Source organism: Prunus mume, linkage group LG1, assembly GCF_029339155.1.
Source record: "Prunus mume cultivar Tortuosa linkage group LG1, ASM2933915v1, whole genome shotgun sequence".
Taxonomy (NCBI): Eukaryota; Viridiplantae; Streptophyta; class Magnoliopsida; order Rosales; family Rosaceae; genus Prunus; species Prunus mume.
The window spans coordinates 22,720,607-22,735,280 of NC_142698.1; the positions used below are offsets into that span (position 1 = coordinate 22,720,607).

At 43.7% G+C, this 14,674-nt stretch overlaps 2 protein-coding genes across 6 annotated transcripts; both read right to left on the reverse strand.

Moving 5' to 3' along the window:
* Nucleotides 1-241: 241 nt before the first annotated feature.
* LOC148921340 (uncharacterized) lies at nt 242-2,790 on the reverse strand. 5 transcript variants are annotated; one of them, XM_089044290.1, is made up of 6 exons: nt 2,654-2,790; nt 2,293-2,493; nt 2,106-2,180; nt 1,741-1,966; nt 927-1,075; nt 242-815 (listed from the first exon to the last, which is right to left on the reverse strand). In XM_089044290.1, the coding sequence occupies exons 2-6, from the start codon at nt 2,488-2,490 to the stop codon at nt 795-797; spliced, it is 669 nt and encodes a 222-aa protein (XP_088900416.1). In that variant the 5' UTR covers nt 2,491-2,493; nt 2,654-2,790; the 3' UTR covers nt 242-794. The 5 variants fall into 5 exon arrangements, with proteins under 5 accessions (XP_088900416.1, XP_088900417.1, XP_088900415.1 ...); XM_089044291.1 differs by having other exon boundaries at nt 2,122-2,180; nt 2,280-2,493; nt 2,581-2,707; XM_089044289.1 differs by having other exon boundaries at nt 2,581-2,706.
* A 3,534-nt stretch (nt 2,791-6,324) lies between these two features.
* LOC103344120 (uncharacterized) lies at nt 6,325-8,037 on the reverse strand. The gene is made up of 5 exons (XM_089041923.1): nt 7,887-8,037; nt 7,413-7,758; nt 7,170-7,268; nt 6,795-7,044; nt 6,325-6,563 (listed from the first exon to the last, which is right to left on the reverse strand). Exons 2-5 carry the CDS (start codon nt 7,689-7,691, stop codon nt 6,463-6,465), a joined length of 729 nt encoding a protein of 242 aa, XP_088898049.1. The 5' UTR covers nt 7,692-7,758; nt 7,887-8,037; the 3' UTR covers nt 6,325-6,462.
* Between the last annotated feature and the right edge of the window lie 6,637 nt (nt 8,038-14,674).

Genomic DNA, 14,674 nt, shown 5'->3' on the forward strand with positions numbered 1-14,674 from the left:
AGAGATTATAAAATGCCTACTAATGAGTAGAATAGGATTCAGGATGATGGAATTCGCATTATGGTATATACCCTAGCATTTTTAACAAACTACAAACCAAAAAGGTTAAGTCTGGGCAATGCACTATAATGTGGTCAGGAGGCTCTAAGTATCAAGTGGATGGTAACAAAGGGAATCAATATGCGATGGACTTAGACAAACACACATTCTCAGGAAGAATCATATGATCCACGGAATCTCATAGCCACAAATTTTCTTTTATTTATCAGACATTGGACTTTCAATAAACAATCAAAATCTTCCTAATGCTGCTACTATCTTTCACCTATGTACTTACACGAGCCACCTTTATGGGTTTAGGAGTTGCATAACTCTCACATACACCACCTTTCACATTTCTGAACACACTAATTTCAACTTCCGCAAGCTGCAGCTAAGCATCTCGAAAGAATAAAAAATAACACAATTTTAAATATTTTGGCTATTCAGGTTGCAGAAAACCATACACATGGATAGTTTTCGAGATTGATGGTAGTGAGCTTCTCTCTTGTTGAAACAGCAATGCCTTCATCAACACATTTACTAGACAGATAAATAAACATGATACCAGACACCTAAAGACCAGCAAAATTAGGTTCTACAAATAGCATTTTCAATTCTAAATGATTCAACCTCTAAAGCCCTCATTGTTCCTCTTTCCTCTAGCCTTCTCAAACTTCCTTCTCTTTGACCGGACATAAGGTTTGGTGTACTTTTGAGGTACACCGGGAGCTGGACCGAAGTGTTTCGCCGCTTCACATGCATTCGTTCGACCTCTGAGGAATCCAGATCCAAAATCAAACACATAAGGTTTTTTTATTTAAAAAAATACCTGAACTGTGGAAACCCAAAAATAAGACGACAACAAACATAACTGATATGAATACCTGCGTTTTGGAGTGGTGGTTTCCTCTTTGTGTCCCGGGTTTGTGTATGAGAGATGAGGGGGCTGAGGGAGGCAGCAGAGAGAGGTTTCCTTTTCGCATACCAAATGATAACTGCTCTCGAGCCTTAGCATATGCATCAAAAACGTAGTCTGTTTCAAGCAAAAAATTCGATTCATTCATCAATATGCAACATTCTCACGTTTTCGGGTTTGTCATCCAAAAGAACTACTTCATATGCATAATTAGGAATATCATTAGCAGACTAACCCCACCAACTCCGCATTGAGTTTTGATCACGACTCTCTAATTATTAAGTCTTACCTCATAGATCATATTTGCAACAAAATCACAAAAATCATAAAATATATAACTATTTGATTGGAAGGTAATCATTTTAATATCAATTGAGAAAACCATGTTCGTCAAATTATTTCATTGCAACTAGATGCTTACGATTTGCCAAATTTTTTTTTTCAAGGATGATCTATGAGTAAAGACTTGAAAAATCAACAATAAGAGAAAAACCCTTAATAGTCACTGAAATTAGTTGCATAGGATGAGGTGGCTAAAGGGCAACATCAGTGGCTAATAGCTAACAGCCGCAGTTATTGGTGACCATTGTGATATTAGACACTAATAGTACCTCTAGCCATTCTGTACCACTGAAGTCAGTGGCTACTAATGCTTTTTCTTGTAGTGACGGTTTGTATAGTTAAACTACAGTAACAAGTGAGTCCTGGAATGATCACATTACTGACACTGTTAGCTAAATTCTTAAGGATGTTGTGAAAGCAGCATGCCATAATTATAGTACCTAGGTGATGATATAATCTTATAGGTTTTTTATTATCAACGAGAAGACAAAAGTCTTCCAACCACAAGCCATCCCTGGAATTAACTGACACTGTTACTTCGAAATATCTCATCACATCGGCATCAACTGCCTCCAGCAGTAGATCATAGTAAGAATCATATCGTGGCAAGCCAACATCTTTCCTTGCTAACACCCTCAGCACTCTCACAGACTGCAGTTGGATATTCTACAAGAGATGCCAAATCATTAGACAGATATCAAACGTGTCAATAATAATCCACAAAACCATTAGCAATAAAGAAGCTCTTCTTAGGAAAGACTAAATCTTGCATATATTGTAGTAAAAAGGGCAAAAAAAATGAAACCCTTTTCTTCCTCAACTCTTCGATGGCGAAACGAGCAGGTCCTAGTCCTCCAAAATCCAAATGACAATAAACTGGCTGTGAATTGAATCATGAGTCTATCAACACTTGATATTTGAATTGAATTGCAATGAAAGTTGCAATGAAAGTGAAGGCAATAACATAATTAATACACACACGCATGACGCACCTCTTTCATAAGCGATCCAAGAAGAAAAGGATTGCTTTTTTGATCCGCTTTGTTTTGATCATGGACGACCCCATAATAATCAAAAGGGTGATGAGGAGAGGAACAAACAGTAGGAGAACTCCCACCCATGATAAGTCTTCCATTGTTGGGAATAAATCTACTCCTACCCAGCTTTCCAAGCACAGAACGAACAGCCATAACCTGGGCATCAATGAAATCACACTAATTAATAAGCCATATATATAGCTAGAAAATCTAAAAATACAAATAATAGAAACGATTATCAACCCATCTTCCTGGCCGTTCGAACCATTGCCCATGGCCTCTAACAAAACCAAAAAGGGAGTTTCTTTGTACCTACCTGCCTCCGAAACAGAGAAAAGGAGCGTGTGGCCGTGAACTTAATTAACGCCTAGACCCTAAAGAGAAAGGTCTCTCATCGCCGCTCCATGCATTCTAAAAACAAAAACGATACCGTTTTATCTACTGTAAGCCCAAGGCCGTTAAAAAGAGCCCTCACTGGTATTTTGAACAAAATACAAGCCCAGTCAGAATAAAAGGAAGAGTAGATAAGCCCCATAATAAACTGGGAGTTTCACTAAAACACTCAAAATGAGAGCTGAAATTATAAAAAAACCCAACACCCAAAACACTTTATAAACACACCCAAAACTCATCATTACACATACTCAAAACTCATTTATAAACACACCCAAAAAATACACAATTGTTGACTTTGGGGTTGATTTTGGGTGTGTTTCTATGTTTAAATAGTGTTTAGGTTTTTTTATAAATACATGTCTAGAATTGGGTTTATTTATAAATTTGTATAATAAATTTAGGTTTGTCCATTTTGGCATTTTTATCCTTAGGAAATCCAAAAATAAATAAGGGCATTTTTGTCCATTTTGGCTTCTTTTCAAAATATTTCTCTCTTTTTTGGCCTTTTTCAAAATGCCCTTTGAAACTTGATGTTGGCATGGGTATTTTGATAAATTTAACAATTTAAAATTCAAATTAAATATAAAAATGCTTGAAATTATTTAAAATAGGTGAAAAAAAATTAGGATAAAAATATCTCCCTTTTTTTTTGGGAAGCTTTAGTAATATACCCAAAATAGGGGCTGGAATTATTAAAAAAAAACCTTACATGGAATGCACTTTAGAAACACACCCAAAAACCATTTACTACATATGAAATTAGTATTGAAGTTCCTATAAATTACATATCTGTCATTGATTAACTTAAAACAAGCCCAAAACAAAATTCCCAAAAAAACTCAAAACAAGCCCAGCGAGCCCATATCAAATTTTTTTGAAAAAACCCAAACGTAGAATAAAATTTATAAAAAAAAATTTGTGTTGGCAGACATTCAATATTTCCCAAGTTGGTTTTGATATTAATTTAGGCTTATTTACACAAATATCCTTTGAAACTACGGTCAAATCTCATATTGCCCCCCGAAACTTAAAGTGGCCCACTTACCTCGCTTGACCATGGGTTGGTAACTCACTTTGCCTCCTACCGTTAACTCTGTCTAAAAGTCTGTTAACTATGATGATGTGGCAAGGGTATCTTTGTAATCTCATACACATGGATCATTATCCACCAATTAAAGGGGTGATGTGGCAAGTAGAGCCCACCTCCACATATATAAGAAAATAATAAATATCCAAACCCCACAAAACTAATTTCTTTTTTAAAGATTATTATAGTCATAAATAGTTTTTAACCAATACATAGATCCGTCCTTGCATTGACAAGCTCGAAAACCATTGTGTCCGTTGCTTCCCAACATCCTAACCACCCTTGTGTCATGAGCAAACGACCACCATGACGCGCCTCTTCATCAAGCCTTGGTTTAACTTACCTCGCTTGACCATGGGTTGGTAACTCACTTTGCCTCCTGCCTGTTAACTCTGTCTAAGAGCACTTCCACCCACAAGGGCTAAGTCTAAGGTAAGGGCAAGCAAGGGCTGCCACTATTCACGTGAATAGTGTCAGCCTTTGCATTTGTGGTTTCACCCATGAGGGCAAAGTCTAAGGCAATTACTATTCACTTAAATTTATTTTTTATTTTTTATACTTAAACCATTGATTTTGATAAGTTTTTCGGAAAAGATTTTCAATTCCCAAGTTTAATATTTATCGTAAAATCCTCACATAAAAATCAAGATAACATTTTCGGATAAAAATTTGAAATTAAATTGGTGTGGAAAGTGAATAATATTGGTAGTATGTATAGAAAAAATTTCCAGAATTTTTTGATATATTTTTTAAAAAATTTTGATATTTTTTTCAATTTTTTTAGCCAAAAATTGGACAACCGTTGGATTGTGCAAGATTTTTTGATCGGAGGCTCTAAGAGAAGCCACATGGCTTGCAATGTGTGCTGGTAGGTCCAATAGTACAAAAAAATTTGAAAATCATTCTTGACGTCAACACCAGCAAAACTTGCCCTTGGGCCTACTGAGTTGGTGGGACCCACTGGAACCAGTCTTCTTCCCTCGCTGGAGCATGCTTGGGCTCACCAGGGGGCCTTTCCCATTTGGGTTCTGGACGTGCCCTAAAAGTCTGTTAACTATGATGATGTGGCAAGGGTATCTTTGTAATCTCATACACATGGATCATTATCCACCAATTAAAGGGGTGACATGGCAAGTAGAGCCCACCTCCACATATATAAGAAAATAATAAATATCCAAAACCCCCAAAACTAATTTCTTTTTTAAAGATTATTATAGTCATAAATAGTTTTTAACCAATACATAGATCCGTCCTTGCATTGACAAGCTCGAAAACCATTGTGTCCGTTGCTTCCCAACATCCTAACCACCCTTGTGTCATGAGCAAACGACCACCATGACGCGCCTCTTCATCAAGCCTTGGTTTAACTTCCCATGATATCCCATTTGGATAATCAAGCCTCACCTCACACTCTCTAATTTTGGCAAGTTCAAATCAATTCCGACATTCAAAAATTCTGGTATAAGTTGGACTGGAATTGGAATGTACCTTGAGTTTTTGAATTCAGAAATATGTTGAGATTTCACGCTTAAACCACATACAAGATAAATAAACAACATTATTTGTACTAATATATTAAGTTTTTTTGTTTTTTTTGTGGGAATTGCTCTCTTATTTTTGCCACCTTAAGTCAATCTTATTCTCAATCCCGTCTACTTTTTCTAGACTCTTCCATCTCCCCTCCCTCTCCCTCCTCCTCCTCCTCCTCCTCCTCCTCCTCCTCTACTTTTTCTCATTTTTACGTGCGCGTTTTTGCCACCTAAAGTCTCTGTTGGCTAGATTGGTCTGTTTAGACCAGTTGGTGTAGTCTGTTTCTTGGGGCTTTGCCCCCTTAATCAAAAATAAAAATAAAAAGAGTGTGTTGGCTTGATGGATTTGAATAAAGAGAAAAGAAGTTCACGCTGTGCTAAATAAACTGGGTTTTGCAAAGGAAGTCTCTTTGGCAAATGCCTTTATAGATGTGTATTGTAAATGCGGAAGTGTATGTCATGCAATTTACATGAGGTTGGTTTGCAAATTGCAAGACATTTTATACGTTTGGGTTCATTTTTCTCACAGCTTACTTGACTATTGGATAAATTTAAGTTTTAAATTAATGAAATGGGTAAATTAAATCAAATCTCCCTAGACACGCACAGCAAAATCCTCAATACTCGTGTGGTTGAAATAAACGCGCTGACTGTCCAGAACAGTAACACCCCTACTAGAGCTCATAATCTGTTGATTCTTCCTTAAACCTAAAAGTGCCTCCATCAGAACACTCTGCTCAATTCTTTTCACCTGCACCCAAAGCTACTATGAACAGTAATTCCTCCTTTAAAAATGCTCTGAAAATAAGTAATCGAATTTTCAAAAAATTCCTGAAAATAAGTTAAGAAGATTGGCCACAATCTGAGCGGTACCACCCACCCTATCCTACCACCTATAGGCGGCCTCGTCGGGCAGTGGCTTATCTCTAAACATCCCCTCCCTCTTTAAAGTATATCCAAGACAAAATCTCAATCTTTACTAAAAAGCAAAACTTAAACTGGTGCTCTGTCAACAATACAAAATTAAAAACTCATGATGAATATACACCATGAATATTCGTTTCAAGAATAAATATAAATATCAGCTCCCTGTCAAATTTATGCAGCTTAATATTATCGGAGAGGTGACATGCGTAGTAAGGTGCTTAGTATCTCTTCCTCAAGACAATTTCTGCTTGTCTTTCTTGGAATCTTCATCTTCATGTGCCTTTGGCCTGTGGAAATGACAATGAAACACTTATGCCAATCAGTGCATTTGAAAGTACCATATATCATAATAAAAAATGTGTAAGAAGAATTGCCGTCTGCAAATTAATATATGGACCGAGCATGTTTCAAGGCACGGTGACAAATATCCAATCTAGACTTTAATGGACTTTTTAAAAATCTGCGAAATTAAATTTGTAAGGATTAATAATCAATATAGCATGGCATAATATAGTTACCTATGCACTCATACGGTCCTTCACAAGGTGTTGTAGGTCTTTTAAAAATTAGTTTTAACAAACTCCCGTTATCAACATTAAGAAGACCAAACAATCGTAGCACTGTTTCGCGGCTACGTACAAAAACCAATGCTTGGTAAACTTTAACCACACCCTTATCAACTGCCTCCATTTTGAAAAAATATGAGATTGAAGCACCAGAACATTTGTACCATGCCCTCAAAACTCTCACAAGCTGCAGTTTGGCATTCTAAAAGAGAACGGAGAACATTATGTAGAGTTCAAACAATTAAACATTAATACAAAAAAAACTACGATTAGTAAATATTAATTATTTTTTCAATAAATTGGAAGAGGTATATGATATGTTCAAACCTTTTCCTTGTTGTACTCTCTCACAGCGAAAATGGCAAGAGCTATGGTATTGGGATTATCCATAGAATACGGAGCTACACGATGATTACCTGCTAATCCCTAAAGTAGTGTTACAAGCACACGCAATAAGACAATATTTGAGTTAGAATGCCAAGTAAGACCATAAAAGTGAATTGCATACATACATGTACCAAAAGTAGAAATCATTTCAGCATTAGATGCAAAAGGTAATATCATACTTACACCGGGCCACTTAAAATATTCCAGATGCAGAACTGGCGGAGCTTTCTTATGGTGGTTACCAAAAAGAAAAGGATGGCGAGAGGAATAACCATAAGAAGGAGGCGGCTTTGAAATTGAAAACAAGACATCACGGTCAATATTGTAGTTGCTGACTACTGAGCTCCTAATTTGAAAGTCCCCAACCCTAACCATGTTTGCTACTGTTCTTCCTTTGCTGTGACAACACGAAGAGTATTTACTCCCCAACTTTCCAACCACAGACCGAATAGCTGTTGTCATATGCCTCTCCTCTTCTCCAACTCTATTATGCAATGCTAGAAGAATCCCAAAACCCTAACCTCCAAACCTAAATCAAATCAAATCAAATTATAATGATATGAATGCAATTGAAGCATATATATATATATATATATATATATCTCACTAAATCAGCAGAGCGAAAATCAACCAAATTGAATTCGTGATGAAATATACCTGACCTACTCTACCAAGACAGAGAAGGGTGGCTGAGAGTCGAGGCTTGCTGTGAATTTCTCTGCTCTTCAATTAACTTGATCGGCTGTCAATAGTGGGCTGGGCATTTTACATACAACGGAGCTGTTGCTTTTATTGGGATTGAGCTTGAGTGAGGGTCTCACTAGTTAATGGGCTTTGGCCACACAATGCTTTAAAACGTCATCGTGCATGTTCGACAATTCTTATAAAACAATAGTTTTTTTCATACTTATTGACAAGGATTAGAAAATAGTGTTGCTAAACAAACCCTAAAATTAACTGAGTACACCCTACTACCAAACTATTTATTGAATTACTAATTTATCCTAATATAAAATGACCACTGTTTACACCATAATCAACCGAGCATATCCAGTCTCAAAACAACCAGCACCAAGGCAGACACACCTTCTCTCCTGTCGAAGGAAGACACTCTTCCGAGGAGCCAAGCACCTGCCGAAACTCCCGACTGCCAAAGCTCACAAACTGTTAAACCTAATTCTCATGACACGTGTCACCACCTGCGGCGACTTGCACAGAGTCCCACATCGGAAATCTACACCAACCTCCCACTTTCACTTCCCTATAAAAAGGGAACAGTACCCTAGTAAGAGGGGTAACTACTTTTCTGCCTTTTACTATTACTCTGCAAAGTTACCCTTCTTAGTGACTTAAGCATCGGAGAGCCTTCGGCCGGCACCACACCGTGCCCGGAGTTTGACGATCGCTTCCCTATTTTTGTCTTCTGCAGGCTAGCCTTTATTGAAGGCCCAGACCACTTTCCCTGCTGAAGGCAAATCCTTTTTCTAAGTTGACCCTCTCCTAAAAGAGCATCAGTTTACGCCGTCTGTGGGAAGCGATACTTGAATCCCATTTTTCTCTACCTGCTCCTTCTCCTATCCGCCCCGTCGCCTCTTCTTCACTCCACACTCAGCTATGCCTACCGAGGATAGCCAGGACTCAAGACCATATCCCCATGGGGTACCTCCCAGAAGACCTTCACAGATGCCAATCTCGCAGAATCGAGAGCCTCCGCGCCTGATGTCACGGGATGTCCGAGAAATATGACCATCTTCATGCTAAGAATGTCGAGCTCGAGCATGACTACCGCACATTGAAGCGTGAATCGAGATGAATCAGACCCAAGGCTCCTAACGCAGCCCTACCTGTGTACTGAGCGTACACAACCAAACCAGCCGAGCACTCCCACCACAATGTCCCAACCCGGCCTAGGCCCCAAGGGTAAAGGCCCTCTATCCGAACGACCAAGTCGCGGCTTCTCCGCATCTCCCCACCAAGGAACCGCCTCATGAACCAACAAAGGTCTACGGGATTGCAGGACCGTATCCTGGACCGTCAAACGGAACCCCATCTTATCTCTGTTAATCTCCAAGACCCAAAGATGAAACACTGGGCCCCCCCAAAGCCTACCCAACTACCCCTTGGAGAAGGTATATGGGACTCGAGAATCTGGGGCGGGGTTACTCGAAGACTACGAGTCTTATCAAACCGAGGCGTTCAAGAATTCTACCCAGCCCATGGCCACCCACACACCAGACCCCCATCACCCGAGACTCTCCCTCATACCGACCCAGCAATGAGGCTTCTCTTCGAGAAAGTCCGGCGCTGGAGAGCGAACATCAGCGCAACCACCAACCTCTCTGCAGGCAAAGCCACGACTGGGCCCTTTACCGAACGCATCCTTAATTACCACCAGGAGAAGGACATCCACCACTCCGACGCCTTCTACACCTGCACGAGGATCCTCTCACCCACATACATTCTTTCCGCCCAGGGTGCAAGGGCCTCACCGACGAAGGCATGTGTCTCCTCTTCCTTCCACTCTCTGGCGCGGCCTGAATCGGTTTCTGGTGAACCCCGCACTATCAATACATTTTGATGCATTGAACAGCCTTCTGGACCATTTCATGATCCGCACCGATCGCTCTACTCGCGGACGACCTATACATGCTTAGACAGGTGAGGATGAGCCCCGAGTATGCAGCCGTGTTCAGCCACGAATACTCCCGCTGCCCGACATCGATGATCGTGCCGCTGTGTTTTCAAGAGTGGCCTCCGAGAGTCTAACTTCCGTACTGTCCACAAGAACCCTTGGAACACATATGCCGGCTGATGAAGCAAGCAGCTCATGCCAAGGTGAGTACTTCAACTCAAGCGCACCACCATCCGGCAAGCATAATCCTTTTGTCGATCCTCCACCGCCGGTACCCATCCCGGCTCCACCCCAACATTCTCCCTCGCACAAGCACCCAGGTGCCCAACACCCCAAGAGGAAGGATAGCTACCAAAGATACCTTCAACAATAACAAGCGGGGCACATGGGAACCACCACCAGTCTAGTGGAGGCAACCCCCAAGGACAAATGACCGGGCCCCACTCCCATTCTCACCCAAACCCAGGTTCGAGGTCTTCACCACCCTCAACACTACCTATGAGAATGTCCTAGTGCACGAGGCACCTATCATACCTCAGCCTCTACCCCGAAACCAGGCAGCAAGCCTATGCCTAACACAGGAGTCTTCTGTCGCTTTCATCAGTTCGGTGGCCATGATACCGAATCTTGTGTTGCCTTGCGCAACATCATTGAGGGACTTATTCGCGAGGGGAAGCTGGATAAATACGTGCACAACCTCCCACCTAACCCTCACCAACGGCAGATCAACATGATCTCAACCATCAGTGGTGGCCCAACCATGGCTGGCACCTCCAACAACTCCATCAAACATTATGTCCGCTCTACTTATGCGCACTGGTCTTCAAGATCTTGAAAGGGGCGCTTGCCAAGACACAAAAAACAAGCTGGGCCTCCATTACCTTCATGCGAGGAGGAGGAGCGCGGCGTTATCCTCCTCATGATGACCCAATCATTATCCGCGCCGACATATCTAACTTTGACGCTGGGCGATATTGGTAGACACTGGCAGCTCAGTCAGTGTGATGTTTGTCGATGCCTTCAATGAGCTCTGTGTCCCATCTCATTTGCTCGACCAAGGCCACACCCCTGGTGAGCTTTTCGGGTGATGTGGTCAGCCTATTGGGAGCATTCATCTCCCTATCTCTATTGGAGCAGCTCCCTAGCGAACGACGATCACCACTCCCTTCCTCATCATTGATCGCCCCACACCTACAACGTTATCTGGGACGCCGCCATGGCCCGGATGAAGGTCTTCATTTCCACACATATGTTACTATTGAAATTTCCTACCCCTATGGCACGGCATCGCGCTGTGATCAATCGGGCGCCCAAGCTGCTATGCTTCAGCAGTAAAGTCTACTAATCGCCAACATAGGGGTGAGGCCCTAGCAGAACCCGGCCCTAGCCCTACCTCGAGCCGGGCATTGAGTGCCCAGAGGACCCTGAGGAGGAATCGCCACCCAACAAAGCCGAACTCTGGAGGACCTTGAACTGGTCACTCTCCATGAGGATATCCCGGATCGACAGTCGATCGGCACCTCCCTCTCACAAGAGCTTCGCTCGATCTTATTGCCTTCCTCCGCCTCAACTCAAGTCTTTGCTTGGTCTTACAACGACATGCCGGGCATATCACCGACGTCATCTCCCATAGGCTAAGCATTAATCCTGCCGTCCGACCCGCTCGGCGTAAGCATCGCGGCTTATGACCCGAGCGGTATGAGGCCATGAAGGCGAAGTGGATAAGCTGAGCACCATTGGTTTCATCAAGGAGGTGGATTATCCCACCTGGCTAGCCAATGTGGTAATGGTACGTAAACTAAAGAAGGGTTGGCGCATGTGCGTAGACTACACAAATCTCAACCGGGCCTGCGCCTAAAGGATAGTTTCCCCCTACCCGCATTGACCAGCTAGTTGACGCCACACCTGGCCAAGCCCTCCTCAGCTTCATGGATGCTTACTCAGGGTACAACCAGATCTTCATGCATCCTGAGGACCAAGCTCATACATCCTTCATCACCGACCGTGGCCTTTACTGCTACAAAGTCATGCCATTCGGCCTCAAGAACGCCGGGGCTACATATCAGCGTCTGGTGAATAGCATATTCGCTCCACTCATTGGCAACACCATGGAGGTTTATGTTGATGACATGCTGGTCAAGAGTCGCACTGCTGACCAGCACATCCCCAACCTCTCTGCCACGTTCACCATTTTGAAGCAGTATAGGATGCGGCTCAACCCCACCAAGTGTGCATTTGGGGTGGCCTCCGGCAAATTCCTTGGCTTCATGATCAGCCAAAGAGGTATTGAGGCCAACCCAGAGAAGATCCAGGCTATTTTGGACATGACGATACCCGGGACGGTCAAGGACATTCGAGCCTTACCGGTGTGTCGCGTACGACCAGATTTATCTCTAAGGCCACGATCGTTGCGCCCCATTCTTCGTGGCACTTAAGGGTAGCAAGCGCAACATCACCTGGACTGCAGAATGTGACTAGGCATTCGGCGAGCTCAAGGCATACATGAGCCGAGCCCCTTTATTGTCAACCCCAGTGCAGGGGACGTCCTCACCATCTACCTTTCTGTCTCGGCCAGCGGTTAGCTCTGCTCATTCGACCACATGAAGGTGCTGAGCATCCGGTGCACTATGTGAGCAAAGGATTGCAAGATGCGGAGATTCGATACCCAGACATTGAGAAACTTGCTTTCGCCCGGTGGTTTCGGCTAGACGCCTTGGCCATACTTTCAAGCTCACACAATCCATGTCCTAACCAACCAACCACTCAGGCAAGTGTTGCAGAGCCAGAGACTTCTAGGAGGTTAGTCAAGTGGGCCATTGAACTTGGTGAGTTTGATATCCACTACAAACCCCGCCAAGCAGAAAAGGCCAAGCCGTGGCTGATTTCATATCCGAACCACCGAACCCCATACTCGCCACCCTCGATTGCAATCACGCCTACTCCTACCTCGAACCAGGTCCATGTTGCCAGCAACGGCTCCCTAGACTTAACTCAGCCCTTGTGGACCTTGTATGTGGATGGCTCTTCCAATGCCCAAGGATGTGGAGCTGGCCTCGTTCTCATATCCCCAGACAAGGTTGCCCTTGAGTACGCCCTCCGCTTCAAATTCCACGCCTCCAACAATGAGGCCGAATCACGAAGCACTCTTAGCCGGCCTTCGACTAGCCAAGGAAATGGGCGCCAAGCAAATCCAAATATTCAGCGACTCGCAGCTTGTTGTCCACCAAGTCAACCAGGACTTCACAGCCAAGGACATCTCCATGACACCTACCTCCAACATACCCGCCACCGCTACAACTTTCAATGCTTATCTCATAGGCCAGGTGCCACGCTCTGAGAACACCATGCGATGCATTGGCAAGGCTAGCCTCGGCGATGGAGCAGGGCATAGGTCGAAACATCCACATCGAAGTTCTTGGACCAGCCCAAGACACGGCACCACTCATTTGTGTCATTGATCAAAGCCCTACATGGATGGACCTCATCACTCGCTTCTTGCAGAACTGACACTACCGCGATCCTGCAAGCGCCGGCGTGTTCGCTATCGTTCGCCCGATACTTGATCATCAATGGTGCCCTATACAAGCGCCGGCTTCAGCCTCCCTACCTTCGCTGCCTCGACCCCAGAGGAAGGTACCTATGTCCCTGAGAGAGATTCATGAGGGTATCGTGGCAACCACTCAGCGCCGCTCCCTAGCACACAAGATCATTCGGCAGGATACTTTTGGCCATCACTCGGATGCCCTGACCTTCACCCAGTGCGATAAGTGTCAGCGATTTGCCAACATCCCACAACTTCCAGCTGAGCCATTGACAGCCATGGTCAGTCCTTGGCCATTCGCCCAATGGGGACTTGACCTCATTGGACCTATGCCCGAGGGCAAGGGCCAAGTCAAGTATGCAGTTGTAGCTGTGGACTACTTCACCAAGTGGGTTGAAGCTGAGGCCTTAGCCACCATCACTGCAGCCCGCATTGAAACTTTTGTTTGGCAAAACATCGTCTGTCGCTTTGGCATCCCCAACACCATCGTCACAGACAATGGCCGGCAATTTGACAACGCAAAGTTCAAGCAATTTTGTTCCAACCTCAAGATAAAGCTTTGCTTCGCCTCCCCAGCCCATCCTCAATCTAATGGCCAGGTGGAAGCTGTGAACAAGATCATCAAGAAAACTCTAAAAACTAAGCTTGACAAAGCTAAGGGTTGCTGGCCGGAGCTACTCCCAGAGGTTCTCTGGTCTTATCGCACCACCTTCCGGACCTCAACAGGAGAAACACCTTTCTCTCTCTCCTTTGGTACCGAAGCGGTGGCAGTGGAGATTGGCCAGCCCACATACTGCACCTCCACTTATGAGGCCGAGGTCAATGAGCGAGCTAGCCCGAACCTCGACTTCATTGACGAGCTTCGTGACCAATCCAACATGCGCAATGTCGCGTACAAACAGCGCATCGCTAAGTACTACGACTCCCGAGTCAAAGCCCGTGCTTTCAAACTTGGGGACTGGGTCATGCGCAAGGTTTCCTTGGCCACCAAGAATTCCAGAAGGCACCTGGGCCCAACATGGGAAGGTCCTTATGAGGTTACCAAAGTCTGCCACCCCGGCACTTATCAGCTTCGTGACACCAAGGGCAAGACCTTGCCTCATCCTTGGAATGCTGATCACCTCAAGTACTACTATAAGTAAACATACCTAGACTCTAGGCCATTATGTTTTCTTATACGTTGGTCTCGAGCCTTGACTCAACCAACTCTTGTACTTTTTGCCTTCCGCAACATATTTAATGAACGCCCGACCCTAGCTCATTTTCATCAAT

What these genes read in the sequence shown, in the direction of transcription:
- LOC148921340 (XM_089044290.1), bottom strand. Translation starts at nt 2,490, where the DNA reads ATGGCTGTTCGTTCTGTGCTTGGAAAGCTGGGTAGGAGTAGATTTATT. An exon ending in AAGAGTTGAGGAAGAAAAGG is followed by an intron (nt 1,967 to 2,105) that starts GTTTCATTTTTT and finishes CATCTCTTGTAG; the next exon opens with AATATCCAACTGCAGTCTGT. An exon ending in AAGATTATATCATCACCTAG is followed by an intron (nt 1,076 to 1,740) that starts GTACTATAATTA and finishes TGCTTGAAACAG; the next exon opens with ACTACGTTTTTGATGCATAT.
- LOC103344120 (XM_089041923.1), bottom strand. Translation starts at nt 7,691, where the DNA reads ATGACAACAGCTATTCGGTCTGTGGTTGGAAAGTTGGGGAGTAAATAC. An exon ending in GAGAGTACAACAAGGAAAAG is followed by an intron (nt 7,045 to 7,169) that starts GTTTGAACATAT and finishes GTTCTCTTTTAG; the next exon opens with AATGCCAAACTGCAGCTTGT. An exon ending in AGGACCGTATGAGTGCATAG is followed by an intron (nt 6,564 to 6,794) that starts GTAACTATATTA and finishes TCATTTCCACAG; the next exon opens with GCCAAAGGCACATGAAGATG.